Source organism: Neovison vison, chromosome 6, assembly GCF_020171115.1.
Source record: "Neovison vison isolate M4711 chromosome 6, ASM_NN_V1, whole genome shotgun sequence".
Lineage (NCBI taxonomy): Eukaryota > Metazoa > Chordata > Mammalia > Carnivora > Mustelidae > Neogale > Neogale vison.
This window is the reverse complement of record NC_058096.1, coordinates 1,962,878-1,979,054: the sequence shown is the minus strand read 5'-3', so window position 1 is coordinate 1,979,054 and position 16,177 is coordinate 1,962,878. Positions and strand designations below refer to the sequence as shown.

General features: G+C 65.4%; 1 protein-coding gene across 1 annotated transcript; it reads right to left on the bottom strand.

The window, feature by feature from the left end:
* Positions 1-7,900: 7,900 nt before the first annotated feature.
* On the bottom strand, positions 7,901-15,599 carry ICOSLG (inducible T cell costimulator ligand). The gene is made up of 7 exons (XM_044250819.1): positions 15,402-15,599; positions 13,231-13,271; positions 11,942-12,301; positions 11,188-11,481; positions 9,807-9,978; positions 9,156-9,190; positions 7,901-8,223 (listed from the first exon to the last, which is right to left on the bottom strand). Exons 1-7 carry the CDS (start codon positions 15,413-15,415, stop codon positions 8,213-8,215), a joined length of 927 nt encoding a protein of 308 aa, XP_044106754.1. The 5' UTR covers positions 15,416-15,599; the 3' UTR covers positions 7,901-8,212.
* Between the last annotated feature and the right edge of the window lie 578 nt (positions 15,600-16,177).

Genomic DNA, 16,177 nt, shown 5'->3' with positions numbered 1-16,177 from the left:
CGAGCCACGGAGCGTGACCGCTCAGCCCGGGGGGTCCGCACCTGCAGAGAAGTCGCGCCCGGAGCCAGGTCTCGAGCGGGGCACAGCCTGGCCTCTCTGGACAGAGCTGGGGGGCGGTGCCTGCTCTCTCTGTCCCCCGCCTGCCCCTCCCCCAGCAGCCCCCAACGGGAGTGGTCTCGGGACCCCTGGGTTGGGGCGCGGTCTCTCACAGGCTCTTGTCTGAAGGATCGAGCCCCAGCTCTCTATTGCGGGGTGAGACCAGGAGGTGGGCATGGCCGTCTGGAGGAGGGAATCCAGCTGTTCCGCAATTTTTCGTTTTTGTTTTTTGTTTTTTCCAGAAAAAAATTGCAGGGGTTGTGAAATTTGATGGAAACAATTTAAAAATTGGTTTGTATATTTAGCTAATCATGTCCTTTGGCCCCCTGTGGTTTCCTGTCTAAACTCTGCCCCGCCTCCCTGGTCCACCTGCTGTGGGGCTCACCCGCCGGCGGCCTTGGGGCTCAGGGAGACCCCAGAGTCCGGTGGGGACCGGCCCTGGGGTGTGGCTGTGCATCGTGACACCCCTTCCCCGCCGTGGGTCCAGCACCCTGGGTGGCCCCAGGCTCACTCCTGCGGGGGTCCAGGAGGGAGGGGGACCCCTCCCCGGACCTTACTGGCCTCACTGCCCTGCGGGACCCCTGCAGCCTCTCTGGGAAGCTGCAGACAGTCTAGAGGCTGCTGCCACGGAGGCCCGTGGACACCGCGCTCTGCAAGGAGGGGCTGGGGTGCCCGGGGGGAGCCCTGGGCAGCGTGGACGGCACTGGCCGGCACCCCGTCTCCAGCCCTGGACCCCAGCTTTGCCTGCCCCCCTCCCTTCTGCTTCCGTGGGGACCCTGTTCTGGCAGGAACGCCAGGGCAGGCTTTGGGGGATTCTGTGTGTTCAAGGGGGCCCTTTCCGAGCTGCCTTCTTAGGCCGTGGAGTGTCACTTCCTCTCTCGGGCCCAGGAGGCAGACAGGAAGTCCAGGGAGGTAATTTTAACTGAAAGTGTGTCGCTCTTTCCTCTGCTCGGGTCGGGTTTTTCTAAATGCGATTCTCCGTGGGGCTCCTCGCCAGCCTTCGTCGAGGACACTTCTGGCCGGCACAGAAGGTGCCCACCGCTCACGCCCCGCGGCGGCCGCTCCCCGGAGCCCAGCACCCCGGCCTAGAAGCCGGGGCTCACACAGCGCTCGCTCCCGTGTGCACTGCCCCTGCCCCCAAGAAGGGCTCCAAGCCAGCCGGCTCCGTTGAGGACCGACCCACAAATTCTGATGTCGGGTCACGATTCTTCACAATGAAAACAATCCAGGACAGTCCCTTCCTCGGGGCAGGGCGGCCCCCTATTCACGGTGTCCTCCTGATTGTGGGTCACCCCCGACCGTGGGACCCCTGACTTTGGTCCCCCTGACTGTGAGGTCTCTGCCCGTAGGTCCCCCTCTGAACTTTTGTCCCCGTGACTGCGGTCCGCCCCCCAAGCATGGGCTCCCCCACGGACCATGGGTCACCCCAGAACATGGGTCGCCTCTGACTGTGGGTACCCTCTGACAGGGGTCCCCCGACCATGGGTCCCTGTGTGACTGTGGGTCTCCTGTCTGCGGCCGGTAGCCTCTCCCAGACCTGGGCCTCAAGATGCCTGTTACCGTACGTTCCTACTGGCCTTTGCTTGATGCTTATCATCGAAGGAAGATGATCCCCGAATCTATTCCTTCATTCTGGTGTTGAGAGCCCAAATTGTCACCCTAAATGCCACTAAGGGGCCCATTGCCTCAGTCCAAGATTGGCTTAACATGCTGCAGCAATCAGTCTCGTTCCTCAAACAATGGGCCGGCCTGGGAGCCTTGGCCATCCTGCTAGTGATAGCCAATGTATTTATGATACGCTGGTTTTGTAGCCTCCGTCGTCGACAACGTCGACAGCAACAACTCATGGCCCAGGCCATGATGGCTCTCGAGGCTGGTACCTCCCCCCAAGTATGGCTAGGCATGCTAGACCGGTAGTCAAAGACGGGTAAGACTGATCCCACACCATAGCAACCTAAGACAGGGGCCCCTCGACCAGGAGGAGTACCCGATGACGGGTAAGCATGGGTAGTGAGGATCGGCAACCTAAGACAGGCACGGTCTCAGCCATCACATATAAATAAAATAAAAAAGGGGGAGCTGTCGGGAGCCACGCTGGCAGATTAAGAGCAAAATGGCGCATGCGCTTTTGAGGAACAAGATGTGATTGGCTGACAGCTTATGTAAGAGGTGAATGAACAGTGCGGGACCCTTAGGTGGTGGAAGGGAATGATCATGCGCGCGCTGCATGATAGGGCTGCTCATTGGCTATTACAAACCGTATATATGTGCGTGAACTTCCGTGTAGGGGAGGAGCTGCGGGGCCCCGGGAGCGGTGGACCAGCACGGGTTCCCGGCGCTGCGGCGTGGTGCGCCCGGCGGAGACCCCCGGGTCCCCGGACGGGGCTGCTTCCAGCGGGGCGTCCCAGGGACAGGGCTGCCCCCAGATCGCGGCGCAGGAGAGCGCAATAAAGAAGCTTGCCACCCTGTGTGCCCCCGGGTCGTTCTTGATGGTGAGAGCGACAGGTAAACAATGGCCCCGAGCGGGTGGGGTTCCTGTCCTTCGAAGCCCACAGTGCAGGTCTCCCCCGTCCGTCCCTGGACCGGTGCCCGGAGCCCTGGCCTCCCGCCCCGCCACCATCTCGTTCCCAGGCCGGGAGGGGACAAACCAAATCTGGATGGTGACATGAGCTCTCTTCCTTCCCAAACGGGCGGCTAAGACTCCCAGGAAGGGATTTTCTTTTTCAGATTTGGAGGTTTTTGTGGAAAGACAAACAGAGAACCCCATCAGTTAAAACACAAGGACAGGCCCGGATCTTGATCGCACCCATGGGGGTAAATGGGAAACTGGGCCAAAACCCTGAGACACTGACCCCTCTGTGCAGGGAGCCCTACCTGTGTGGCCCAGGGCAGCGCCCCAAGTCCGCAGCAAACTCGCGGGCCAGGCTCCCCAGCAGCGCCGAGCGGATCGGTGGGACCTGCGCCTTGGCCCGGAGCGCACAGCAGCCCTCGCGCCCGGCCTGCCCTGAGGAAGGACGCGCCCATGGGGTCCACGGTTGGCATCGCTTTTAGGGGACGAGCAGCGAGAGCTTCCCAGTCTGGACCCGCCAGGCCGTCAGTGCAGTCCTCGTGGTCGGGCTGGTTCCCGGCGACAGGAGAGGGGCCATGGCTCTGTGCCGACACCACGGCAGGGACATCCGTTCTGCTCAAGGCTCTACAGGTTATCCCCCACCTTGATTTTTAGGAAGTGATTTCTTTTAAGTAGCTTTTCTGGCCCCAGGACACCATGGCGTGGCTCTAAGTCCTCTCGATTTTGGAGTCTGCGGCGAGATCGGCGACTTCTCTTCCTGGGTGGAAGGTGGCCACCAACCTCCTTTGGGCCAGGTGGAGGCTGGGCTCCGTGAACGGCTGAGCCCCGGGCCTTGTGGGGTTGGGGCCGCTGAGGACAGGATTCCGACCTTCTCGGTGAAAAGGGATTTGCCAGATCTCAGCCCGCCGGGGCTGGCGATTCCTGAGCCTGAAACCCATCGCCCCCCCGGCCCCTCCCTGGCAGCCTCGGCCACGTGCCCTGTCGCCCCGTCACACCTCGGCCACTTCTCTTTCTAAGGACTCCTCGACCAGCCTCGTCCTCCTCCTCCGGCCCCAGCCCGGCCAGCATCCAGCCTGCTGGGGGACGGAGACCCCGTTTCGTGGCAGGGAGGCCGAGGTCTGAGAGCTCACGCTGACGGGTGCTGCCGTGCATGCACGGGACACGCCCTCAGGCAGGCCCCGAGGAAGGCAAGGGTCTAGGGTGCCTGCCTGGGCCGCCCCTTCCCCAGTCAGCCTGCCTGATGCGGACTGCAGCCGGGCCCACGTTGCAACCGTTACGTACCGGCGGAGAGCGGGCCCGTGGGAAGGCTGCTGCGGTGCCGAGTCAGACCGTGCAGGGGGAATCAGGGGCCGGCAGGGCAGGACCTTGGCCAGCGCAGGTCAGGGCTGGGACTCACCTGCTGGGCCTGGCCCGTGGAAGGGCGTCCTCGGATGGACTGAACACAACCGCGTCCGTACAGGCCATCCTAGGGGGCCAGGGCCCGGGGCCGGGGGGAGCACTGTGCCGCCAGTGTGCCCGCGTGGGCTTCTGGAGCCCAGCCAGGCTGTGGCCCCCCCGGAGCCCTCTTCCCTCTCCTCACCTTCTCCCTACCCGTGTGCCTGTGTGGGCGTCTGGACCCCAGCCAGGCTGTGGCCCCCTGGAGCCCTCTTCCCTCCCCTCACCCTCTCCCTGGCCCCTCCCAGCAATCCCCTCTTCCTCTCCCCTCGGGTGCTGGAGTGGGTCGCACAGTGTCCCCTACCCCCAGAGTTTAGTTAAGATGAGGTCAGCCTAGGCCGGGGTGGGCCCTGAATCTGGAGGCCAGTATGCTCTGGACGCAGGGGAGACAGACACAGGGAGAAGCAGAGAAGGGGTGCAGCTTACCGGCACGGCTGTGAGCCCCTGGCCGCTGGAGGAGGCCCGGAAGGATCCTCCCCGTGGGCCCCCACAGGACCTGGCCTGCCGACAGCTTGACCTTGGACCCCAGCCTCCAGACCGGGAGAGAAGAGACCTCCAAGCCACCAGGACCCTCACGGAACTCAGAGGCTCCCCCTGCCCTCACCACCCGGGACCCCTGGCGCCTGGGCCCGGCTCCCTCTCCGGCTGGGTTCTGTGTGTTCCGCCGAGGCCTCGAGCGTAGCAGGGATGGGAAGACCACCGGGGGGCAGGGGCCCGGGTGAGCACACCGGTGAGAACGTGACGCGGGGACTCAGCCCGGCCCTGAAGCAGGCGGCCTCACTGTCCCCTCGGGCCCACCACAGTCAGTTCACAGTGACATTTTGAACACGTGACTACTGCACTCCCGGAGACACTGCGCCTTCTGGGCCCTCAGAGCACAGATCCCCGGGGCGGTCCGGTGACCGCCACCCCCACAGGCTGGGACAGGTGCCCGGCCCCTTGCCCGCGGCAGCAGCCCTGGCGCCTGCCTCAGGTAGACCTGGGGTCACATGGGGGGCTCAGGGAGATGAGTCACGCTCTCCCGGGGAGTGGTGGCGCCTGCGCTCAGCCCAGACTCGGGGACAGGGGACTAAGGAGGGACGACAGGGCGGGGAGGAGGCAGGATCCTGGACAGTTCTTGGCTGGGACAGCCCCCGTCACTCCCCCAAGGCCCAGATCCAGGTCCGGAGGGGCCTCTGCTCCCAGAGGCTGCGTCGTGCTGGGAGCTGGTGGGCCACGGCCCCACACGGCTCTGGGTATCACAGCTTTCCTCGTCCGTGTTGTGAGGGGCCCCGGAGTCCTTCCCGGGACCCCCAGCTGGAGCTTTCGGCAGGAGGTGCCCCTCCCCGGGGCTCAGCTCCTTGCCCCTGAAGGGGGCTGACGGCACAGGAGGCCCCGGGATTCTTGACCCCGATGCCCCACGGGTCCTGGGAGGGTGGGGATGAGGGGGCCGGGGGCCGGGGTGAAGGAAGGGCCTGGGGCACCCGGTCAGGGCTGGAGAACCCCCAGGAACTGCTGGGGTGTCGCGGTGCAGTCCGTCTCCAAGGACAGAATGATCTCAGGTCCCACCAGAGTGACTGCCTTATTTCTGAAACGCTGGGAATGGGGGGGTAGGGACCAGGCGTGGGGCTGGGGGACCTTCCATACTGCCCAGAGCCCACCTGCCGGCTCCAGCCCCGGCCCGAATGGCCATCAGAAAACCACAGCTGCCCTCCCCAGGGTGGGGCCGACACACTGGCCAGGCTTCTAGAAAGCATCTGAGCGGCTGGGCCAGTGGGCAGCAGCTCGTTCCGCCTCCTCGCCCCACAGCAGGGACAAGCGTCTGCCTCAGGCCACACAGGCTGCTGACCCTTCTGTCCCCCGCCCTCGTGACGAGCCGTCCTGCGCGCTCACCCGGGCTCCTCCTCCCCAGCGGTCTTCCCATCCCTGCCACGTGCAGGTGAGCGGCCGTGGCGGAAGGACCCCGAGGCCAGGACTCCCAAGGGCACAGGTGTCGGGGCAGGGCCTCTGGCCAGGCGCTGAGCGCACTGAGCCAGTTCCAGCTTGGGAAGGAGCCAGGCTGAACGGGAGGGAGCCTGATGGGAGACGTTTCCCAGCCTGGCCCCAGGAATCCCCTGTCCCACGCCACAGACAGCCGTGGGCCAGGAGCCCCGTGTGGCAGGGGACGGGGGATTCACCCTGCCTCCCAGGGCCAGGGGCCAGCGGAGGGCAGGGATTCTCGCTCCCAGTCACGGACCCTCACGGCGGGGAGCTTCTCTGTGGCGGCCGTTCTGTGTCCCTCTCCCCGTTAAAGGCCAGTGGCAACCCCGCGTGTGACAATCTGACATGCCGCCAGACCTCGCCCAATGTCCCCGGGGGACACGACCCCCCGGGATGAACACCGACGGGGCAGGGGGCCCTAGGCCAGAGGGAAGGACAAACCAGGCCAGCGGGGGAAGCCGCCGGACACAGACACCGTTTTCGTCTTGTATTCTCGTAAACCAGGTTTCCAGAAGCGGACGTGAGCACAGTGGTCTCCGACCCGCCCACAGACGGTGATGTCCAGGCCGAAGGGCGAGGGGTCACTGTACCTGCTCCCAGACCACGCTGGGTCCTTCCCGGGGGGCGCCCCGGGGTCTGCTGCAGGCTGCAGGGAGGGCGCCCGGGGCTGCTGGCGGGTCCCGCGCCCCCTCCCCGCACCCCGGCCGTCCTCATGCTTCTGCTCTGGACGCCCCCGACCCCGTCCCCCTGCAGGGACTCGTCCCTTCTCCTGCTTCACGTGGCCGGATGCTCATGGTTTCGCCGCGCTGGCCTCAGAGCCGGGAGGGGAGCTCCAGGTACAGAAACAGACGCGGACAGTTTCTCCTAGAAAGTGCTGGACTCAGCTTCACCCCGAGCCTGGCCCTTGTGTTTGTCCCAGTCCGGGTCCGGGCCTGGGGGCTCCTGACGCCGTCAGTGCTGAGGACCGCAGGCAGGACGACAGGCTGCGTTTCCCAGGGGCTGAGCACACCGCGTCACCTGGCAGCCTCCTTCACAGAAGCTTCTGGAAGCACGAGCAGCTCGACTTATTCGGGGCCACAACATGGGAACGGCCAGAGCCGTGGGCCGCACACCTCTGCGTGCCCCCCCCAGGGCCCGGGGGGCTCCGAGGAGCCTGGCGTTTGTCCCTTCGGGGCGGGCCGGGGGTGGCCGGTGCAGAGGGCGGCATGGAACTCACGCCACATTCTGACGCAGGAGGACGCCCCCTCCACGCGTGTCGCGCTGCCCCTGAGGGCCCTGGACGGCCCCTGGCGAAGCCGTGTCTCCGGAGACGCGCTCCCGTCCGGCCTGAGCGAGTTTCTGGGTTGTTCCCCTGCGCCCTCGGAGGCCGGGGCTCCTGCCAGGGCTTCCCAAGAGCAGACTACCTGCTCGAAAAATTCCACTGACTTTTTCGGAGGGAAATCCAGCTTTGGGCCAAAACAAACAAGATCGGGGTTTCTTCCCAGTGAGGATCTCCGAGGAACACAAAGTCCCAGGAGTCTGTCAGGGGTTTTGCAGCGTTGACCGTGACTGTGACCGGCATCCTGGACACACACACGTGCAGACACACGGCCCTCGTCTCGGGGGGGCGGAAGGGAGACACTGGCGCCTCCGTGTCTCACAGACACCCCCGGGCCACCTTCACCCAGCGGGGCGGTCGCGGGAGAGCCGCGAGCTCGTTCTTCCTCCTAAGGGAGACGCCCTCCGCCCGTTGCAGAAAAGCCGCACTGTCCCCAACCCCCGTGGTTTCGGATATAGAGAAGGGCCCCAGGGGCTGCAGGGGTGGGTGGGGGAGGGAGCATGGCGAACCGGAGCGCAGGAGCTGGGGAGCGCCGGAGCTGGGGAGCCCGCCCACGTGGGGGCACGTGTGTCCCGCTGACTCGAGAGGTCCTTGTCCTCCTTCCGGGATCCGGGCACCCCTGGGGCGCTCTCCCTGGGGTCAGGCAGGGGCCTGCATGTCCCTTCCAGGCCGGAGAGGCCCCGCATCCACGAAAACCCGTTGTTAATGGCACTGATGGGGGCAGATGGTCCCCCTTGCCACCGGGCCTGCCCGAGTCACTTCTCAAGCCGCCGTCCGCCGTCCTCCTGGGGGCATCTCCCAGCAGCCCTGTCCACCTCCCGGGCGGCGAGTTCGCATCAGACACAGTCTTAGAAAGGAAAAGAAGGGAAGCAGAGTCACGGGACCGGCACCTGCTATCTTCGGGGGGAGGGGAGGCAGACGGCTGACTTTTCTGGGGGCTCAGAAGGGTGGAAACAAAGGGCCGAAAACTTTGGAGACCCACGGATGCTGTGCTTCCGTCCACCCTAAGAACAGGCAGGCCTAAGGCTTTGGTGAGTCGCTGGCTCAGGCTGTGGGACACGGGCTCGCGTGGCCCCAGGAGCACATCCCGGGCCGCCCGCCTGTCCGCCCCTGGGAGCAGGTTCCCAGGACCAACGGGGCCCCCCTGGGGGTTGCTACATTTCATGCCCAGCCGGGGACCGACCTCCCCCGGGCGGCCACAGGGCCGGACGGGCTCACGGGGCTCGGAGCGGGGGTTCACTTGTGGGGGCCGTCAAGGGCACGCCGACCCCTTGGCCCTCGCAGCCCGAGGCACCTGCGTGCGGGAGACGGAGGCTCTGTGGGTGGGAGTTCCCCAATCTGGGGGGGCCACATCGATCTTGGCTCCCGAGACTGGGGAGCTCGCCTCGCACACGTAGCTGTTCTCTGACAATGGGCTCGGTGTCTGGCCTCCCGTGGGCCCCGTGGGGTGGGGTGGGGTGGGGTGGGGAGGGCGGGGCCCCGGGGGGGGAGGGTGAAGCTCGGGGGCTGTGCCCGGCGGTCACCATCCCAGGCTCTCTGCTGGCGTGTGTGTCTGGAAAATCCCGTCACCCAAGGTCAGCAAGGACCGATCACATGCCAGAGGGGGCAAGTGGGAAGCAGCTTCCCGAGGGCTCCCGAGGGGCTCCCCAGGACCTCCCGAGAGGTTCAGTGTGTCTCTGAACACAGAAACATCTATCCCTGGCCATCAAGTAGAGCTCACGCCCGCTCCCATCACCCGCACATGCCCTCCGCGGGCCCCTGCCCTCGCCGCCCACTCACCACGGAACGTCTGCTCTGGCTTTGCAGCCGGGCACCTGTGGGAAGGAACCAGAAGCACTCAGGGTGGGCAGCAGAGGGTGGGGGAGGGGCCGCTCCTGGGGGTGCCTCCCCGGGGCCTGGCCTGATCGGCAGCGGGTTAGGGCCGCGTCTCTGCGATGATGGAATGGGCCATGCGCGGGAGGCCCAGGGAAAGGCTCCAGCTTGGAACCAACTTGTCCATCCAGCAGCGACCCAGGCCCTCACCCCATGAAAGATCTGGAAGGTCCCCACCTTTGTGAGTATCTTAGGGGATGCCCGCCGGCCTCTCCCCCCAGGGGAGACGTCCCTTGTCCCCCACAGGGTCCTTCCTGGTTGACCCTTGGGATGTGACTCCATTCGTGTTCTGGGCTTTCCTGCGAGTTTTGCTGCTTGGCTTTAGAGGGTCAACACCCAGCCTTTCCCCATCTGTCTTAACTTTGGCCAGAGTTCAGGACCGAAGGCAGCTCAGCTTCCGTGGAAACCGACCCCGTCCTGACCTCTACGCTCAGAAGCAGCCACTCCCGCCCCATGCGAGGACACGGCCTCCTGCTGCGCCCACACCTTGAACAAGGCAGGGGGCTCACGCCAACCCGAGAAACGCTCAGCCCTGAGCCCCGGCGCCCGGTCCCCTACCTGGTTGGAAACCCGTGGGGACATCGGCTCCTACACACCCAGCCAGTGGCCACGGCCACGGCCACGACCACGCCCAGCACGGCCAGGGTGCTCAGCACCGTCCCGTGCTCCCTCCTGCGGACGTCCGTGTGGCTCCCTGTGTTGCCGGGTTCGGGGGTCGTGAACGTTTCCGCTGGAAGAGAAAAGGAACCCAAGAGTTCATGGGTCCGGAGGAAAGGCAGGGCCTTCCGACCTTCCAACCCAGCAAGAGGGGCCTGAGGGAGGTGCTGTTTTGGGGATGCTGAAACCCTGAGGCCGGTGAGGGAAGGGGTCCTGTCCCTCAGGGGAGCCCCCATCTTCCTGGGGGTACAGGCGGCCCCCATACCCCCACCTGCCGCGGGAGCCCCTGCAGCACCCACACCTGGGCCGGAAGTGCTGACCCACTGGGTGTGGGCGTGGGGGGCTTGTACAGGCTCCCAGCGGTCCCACAGCGCCAGAGCTGACACCACTGCCTGGCGAACCTTCTGGTTTCCCTTCCACCTGCTACCCACGCTGCTCTGCAGGGAGAACGTGGTCAGAGGCGGACTGTCTGGTGCTACCCTTGTCCTGGTCCGTTTGGGCTCAGAGACCGTGACCACAGAATCAAAATGCTGTGCCCTGATTTCCGAAAGGAAGACGGTGGCCCTGGCACCGTCCCCGGGGGTCACGGCGTGCGCCCCACGCAGGCCCAGGCCCAGACTCGGGAGGCTTGTGCGTGCATTGCCCTCTGCTGCCACCATCTCGGGTTCTCCCCATTCCTGCCCAAGGAGCCCGGCCTTCCCCTCCACTTTGCACCAGGAAATGCAGGTTCCCGGGGGCGGGGGGCCGTCCTGGGGCACCAACGCTTTCCTGCAGCAGGCAGGGCCCGCGGACCCCACTGCCAGCTGCGGGGAACCTGTCACCTCAACGTCATGAGGGGACACGCAGATGGAGAGCCCGGGGCCTCTAGTACCTGCCCGCACCCTGCACCCCAGCCCCCCACACCCCAAGCCAGCAGCCAGGTCTGGTTCCAGCAGCCAGGCCCCAGAGTGGTGGCTCTGGCCTTCTGACGGGCTCATAGATGGAGCTGGCGTGGGCTTTGGTCCTGATGCCGTCACTGCCCGGTCCTACACAGCCTCCCGGCCTCAGTCCCTCGTCCGTAAAGTGGGTCAGCAAAGCTGAGCCTGAGAGTGACCACTGAGTCACCACGTGCCCTGCACGCCTGGCCCCGCTCCTGCCCTTCAAGGGCTGCCTGTCACCTCCTCCCACTTCCAGTCAGCGTTCAGAAGCCACAGCCAAGACCCCTTACAGGGCCCGGTCCCTGAGTCACCGCAGGCCCCCAGGTTTGGGCTGGACTCAGCGTGCGGACCCCGGGGGACCTTACCTGTCTGGCACAGGCCCGTGAGGTTTTGGTGCAGAAGAACGTTCTCGATGCAGCAGCCGACATTCACGCTGGGGGTCCAGCCGATGCGCAGGACGCTGACCACGTCGTACAAGCCGCGTGCGTTCAGGACGACCGTGCTGTTCTGCAGGCCCTCGGGCAGCACGCTGTTGTCCGTCTTGTTGATCCAGTACACGTTTGGCTTTGGATAGCCGTTCACGGACGTGCACGTGAACGTGAGCTCCGTGTCCTCGGAGGGGCCGTGCGGGGCGAGGACCACCGGCACACTGTAGTTTGCTGCAGGGGAGGGGGTGGGAGGGGAGGGCAGCAGGGGCTGAAGGTCAAAAGCGGAGGGGCACACGGCCCGACTCCCGATGACACAGCCCGTCTGTCTGCTGCGCTGAGGTCCTAGGTTGGCCTGAACTGCCTTCCTATGTTCTCTCTCACTTAGTGCTTTACAGCGCTCGCTCCTAATCTCGTTCAGAACCTCCAGCTGGAGCTGATTTGCAGAATTCCAGGCAAAGACGGAAGATTCGGGGTTCATGCGTGAGACCAGGTCAACTCAGGCTACAGGGAGCTTCCTACGGGGCGGATGCATTTTCAACCGGCTCGGCCCCACACCCGCTTAGACGCAGACCCGCCTGGAGACGTTAGGAGGCTCTTTACGGACGAAACGAGCCCAGCACCATGCCTTGTCCACACGGGCTCGGGGCGTAGGCTGGGATGGGGTGGGTCCCGCCGGCCTCCGCGGTCTTACCTGCCACGCGCAGGGTCACCACCACGTCCAAGATCTTTTGTAGCTGCAAGGATTTCCTAAACACCAGGCAGTTGAACTTCTGCTCGTCGAGGGGGGTGACGTTGTAGAGACGCAGGGAGAAGTCGCCGTGCTTCATGCTGTCCGGCGAGAGCCACGCCCTGTCCCTGTAGCGGTTGTCCTCGAGGCCCGCCGAGCTGTTCCCCGACAGGGAGTAGGTCACGGTCGTCGGGTGGCCCACGGCGCTGATTTGCCAGTACACGTACAGGTCGTCTAGATCAAACGTGGTGCTTTCGGGGAAGACGCAGCTGAGCTCGACGTCGCTGCCCACCAGCGCTCGGACTTCCTGCTCTCGCGTGTCCGCTGGGATGGGAAAGGACGAAACTGATGTTCTGCAACTGATTTCTTGCCCGCAAACTTACTCTATGGGGGGGACGGGAGGAGGATCTTTGGTTGCAAGACTCCAACACCACTTCTGACTCATTTCAGCAGAAACGCGACGAATTAATCAGATGGACGTAGGAATGGGAAAGCAACACTGAAGATTCAGGCAGTTTTGGCAGGCACGTGGATTTCCATCCTGACAGGAGAGGCTAACGTTGGGAGAAGTCGGGGGACGGGGGACACCCAGACCCGCACTGCACTATTTCGGCTACTTCCAGGGTATTTCCAATTAATTCAAAATAAAATGTTTCTTTTTTCTTTTCTTTTCTTTTTTTTTTAGTTCAGACATTTATAAGGAAACAGTTTCGCTTGATGTTCGCCCTACATCAGGAAGGCTGACAGGCTGTTCCCAGGGTGGTGCAACCGTAGGGACCACGGAAACACCTGCGGGGAGAGCCACTGTGTGCCCGGCCCGCCACCCTGGGGCTGGAAGGCTTGGCGAGCCCTCGGCCTTCCACGTGGTGCCAAACCCTGTTCCTTGCTTTTCTGCATGGCGGCGGCTTTGCAAATTCCTGGGGGCCAACTGGGGCGAAGGGGTCAGGAGAAAGAGGGGGCCCCAGCTCATCGGGGAGCAGAGGGACTGAAACACGGAGAACGAGCTGCCTTCTACCTCCGTGAAACACGAACTCAAACAAGGACTCTGGGGCCTGCACAAGCCCCCGTCCTGGCCTTTGGTCTGCTCGTTACCCAAACCCCGGACTCAGCTTCCTCGCGGGGGCCCCCAGAGGGGCAAGAGGCCGTGGTAGGACCCTGCGGACACCCGCACCCACAGGACACCTTCACCCACAGCCTCCCTGCTCCGCTGGGGGGCAGGGAAGAGGCATCCCGCGGGACCCCCCCGGACCTACCGGCTTGCAGGGCACCGAGCAGCAGCAGGAGCAGTCCGGGACTGGAAAGAAACAACCAGAAAGGCGGGTGAGCCCCTGCTCCTTCCAAACAGGGCACACTGCTCCTCGTGGCCAGCGTGGTTGTGCCCAGGGAGAGATGTGACCACACGCACGGCCTCAACCCGTCCGGTGGCTCCTGGGTGGGGGACGACTCCACTGGTGGGCGGGCAGGGCCACCCCCGGCAGTGCCGCCAGTCCTGAGCCACCCGCCAGCTCCCCAATGCCAACAGTGTGGTCACAGGTATGGTGGGAGCCTCCCCAAGGTCACAGCCCTCCGCCCTCCACCCGCTGCGGGCCTGGCCTTTGCTGTGGATGGATTCCAAGAAACTACATGAAATCAGGAAAGTACACTTTGAAGGGATTTGTAGCAGAGCTACATTTAAGTCTGGGGGCACAGAGGGGCGCCTGGGTGGCTCAGTGGGTGAAGCGCCAACTCTTGGTTTGGGCTCAAGTCATGACCTCAGGTCAAGTTCCGTGTCCGGCTGCCCGCGCCACGGACAGTCTGCTCACGGACTCTCCCTCTCTCTCTGCCCCTCCCACTCGTTCTCTCTCTCTCTCCCTCTGAAATAAATAAATAAATCTTAAAAAAAGAAGTTTGGGACACAGAGAGGATCCAACGTGGCCAACAGCAGCAGCTGCTGAGCTGCCGGGGAGCCCACGGGAGGAAAGGGACGCGGTCATTCTGAAACCAGAAACCAGCTCTAAGGCTCCTCAGAGCGGGCAGGCAGCTCGCCAGCCAAGGGCCAGCAAATCCCTCTGGGGACTTCCCAGACTCCTTGAAGCAGACCTTGGACTTGGGAGACTCCGCACCCTGCATGCCTCCGCCCCGCCACCCCGTCCTGCAGCCTCCCGGGATCCTGCGTCCGCTGCCTGAGTTCTGGACCCGAAGGCACCCCCGCCCCGCCCCCAACAGCTGTCATCTGAGGGGCATGGAGGCCCGTGCCTCGCGGGGACGTTCCGGCGTGCACTGCTGTCGTGCCAAGCCAGACCCTGGGCCACCATGGGCTCCCCCACGCCCTACAGAAGTCGCGGCCTGTCGGGGTCACCATTCCAGCTCATGAGAACAACTTCCAGACCTCCCTGTCCAGGCCCCTTCCCTGGAGCCGGAGCTGCCTTCTAAGACATAAGGCTGTGAAAACCCCTTGGTGACTCCCCACGGGAGACCCACAGTCTCCCACAGTGCCCATCAGACCCCCCTTCTGGGTGGAGGGTCCGGGGGACATTCGCCTGCTAGGGCGTCAGTGGGTTATCTGGGGGCTCTCTGGGGGCGTGCACAAGAGCACATGCTCTGGGCTCTGGCTAGGGAGACAGGTTTGCCTGCTCCCTGGGTGCTCCCTGGGCCCACTTCTTGGGCCCTTCTAGGCCTCTGCTGTTCCACCTGGGCCCCAGGCCAAGCCCCCAGGCTCTGGGATATGGTGACTGTGACCTTCAAGGACCTACATTTATAACGGGGAAGGCTGGGTGTCAGGACCCAGATGTCACTGCCCCACCAGCTTATCAAGGGGGGCGCAGCCTGCCGACCCCACGACTCCACCCAAAGTGGGTATCCTGGCAAAAAGCTGGGAGCAAGGCTGGCATCCGCGTCTTCCCACTAGCAGGGACCGGGAGTGATGGGCAGGCCTGAGCCCATCCTCCCCCAGGCTCGGCTGATGGGGGCAGGGATCCTAGGCGTGTGGGGGAGGACATGGCACCAGCCAGTGGGCACCAGCTGTTCTTGGAGAGTGATCCTGGCGCTTCGAGGTCATGGCGTGCCTCTGGGCAATCTGCTGTGGATGGCCAAGCCAGGGCGGGGGGCGCTGTGGGTGGCCAAGCCAGGGCGGGGGGGGGGGGGGGCGCCAGGCCGCGGGGACACTTGTCCCGTACTCCGCTTTCGCCCTCACCCTTCCTCCGCGGGACCCGCCTCCAAGTACTCCCACGCGCCGCCCTCGGTCCTCTGGCACCTGCCCCACCCCTGGGAGGACGCCACCGGCCTGCAGGTAGGGGCTCCGGATGCCGCCTGGCGCCCTGGGGCCGACCCTCCCACGGATTCCGCCCGGGCCACCAGGTGAGCGGGTGTCCTATCGGACGACCTCGGGAGCCTGCTCCCCGCCCCCGCGGCGCCCCCGCTCCTTCCCCGGCACCCGCACACTCACCTTCTCAGCCGCATGGTGGGGGCGGGACCTCGGGTCGCGGGAGCCTTCGGAGCCGGAGAGACCTCGGGCGGCGGGAGACCCCGGAGCGCGGGAGACCGCGGGCCGCGGGAGCCCTCGGAGCTCGGGAGACCTCGGAGCGCGAGAATCCTCAGGCCGCGGGAGCTGTCGGGGCGCCGGAGCCCGGCTGAGCCTCCGCGTCCCGCGCCTCCGAGGCTCTGAGCGCTCCGCCAGCCGCGGCGCCGAGTGCCTGCCCTGGCCCCGCCCCGCCCCGCCTCTGATCCCACCCCTGGCCCGTCGGGCTCACGAGGGGCAGGGGGCGGGGCTAGCAGGACGGAAGCTCGGCCACAGGCCTCTCGAGGTCGCCCTCCCCGCAGGGAAGGCGCGCGGGGACCGGGGCGCCGAAGGTGTCCCGGGCAGTCGGGTGCGGTGGGGTGCTGGTGCGCGTTCGCGGGCAGGAGGACGGCCGAGGGCTCTGCGGGAGGCTTGCCAGGCTGGAGGGGCCGTGGGAGGCCACGTGCTGCCCCCCGTGTCGCACAGACCGTCCGCGCCCCCCAAGCGCCCGGGCCGCCGCGGCGCCTACCGCGCCGCCCGCCCCAGGAGCCGCCGCTTCCCCGCCCGAGGCTGGGCTGGGCCGAGTGCCCGCCGTCCTCCTCCCTGCCCTCCCTCTCACCCACGGGAGTCAGGACCTCCAAGTCTTAGGGGAAGTGAGAGGCTGCGGCCGTTTAAGAACGAGTGAATGAACGGACGGGAGGCGGGAGGGAGGGCAGGCGGGCTCT

Coding starts and splice junctions, on each gene's coding strand:
- ICOSLG (XM_044250819.1), bottom strand. Junction 9,979..11,187: donor CACGGGCCTGTGCCAGACAG/GTAAGGTCCCCC, acceptor TTTCTCTTCCAG/CGGAAACGTTCACGACCCCC. Junction 9,191..9,806: donor CCCCACGGGTTTCCAACCAG/GTAGGGGACCGG, acceptor TCCTTCCCACAG/GTGCCCGGCTGCAAAGCCAG.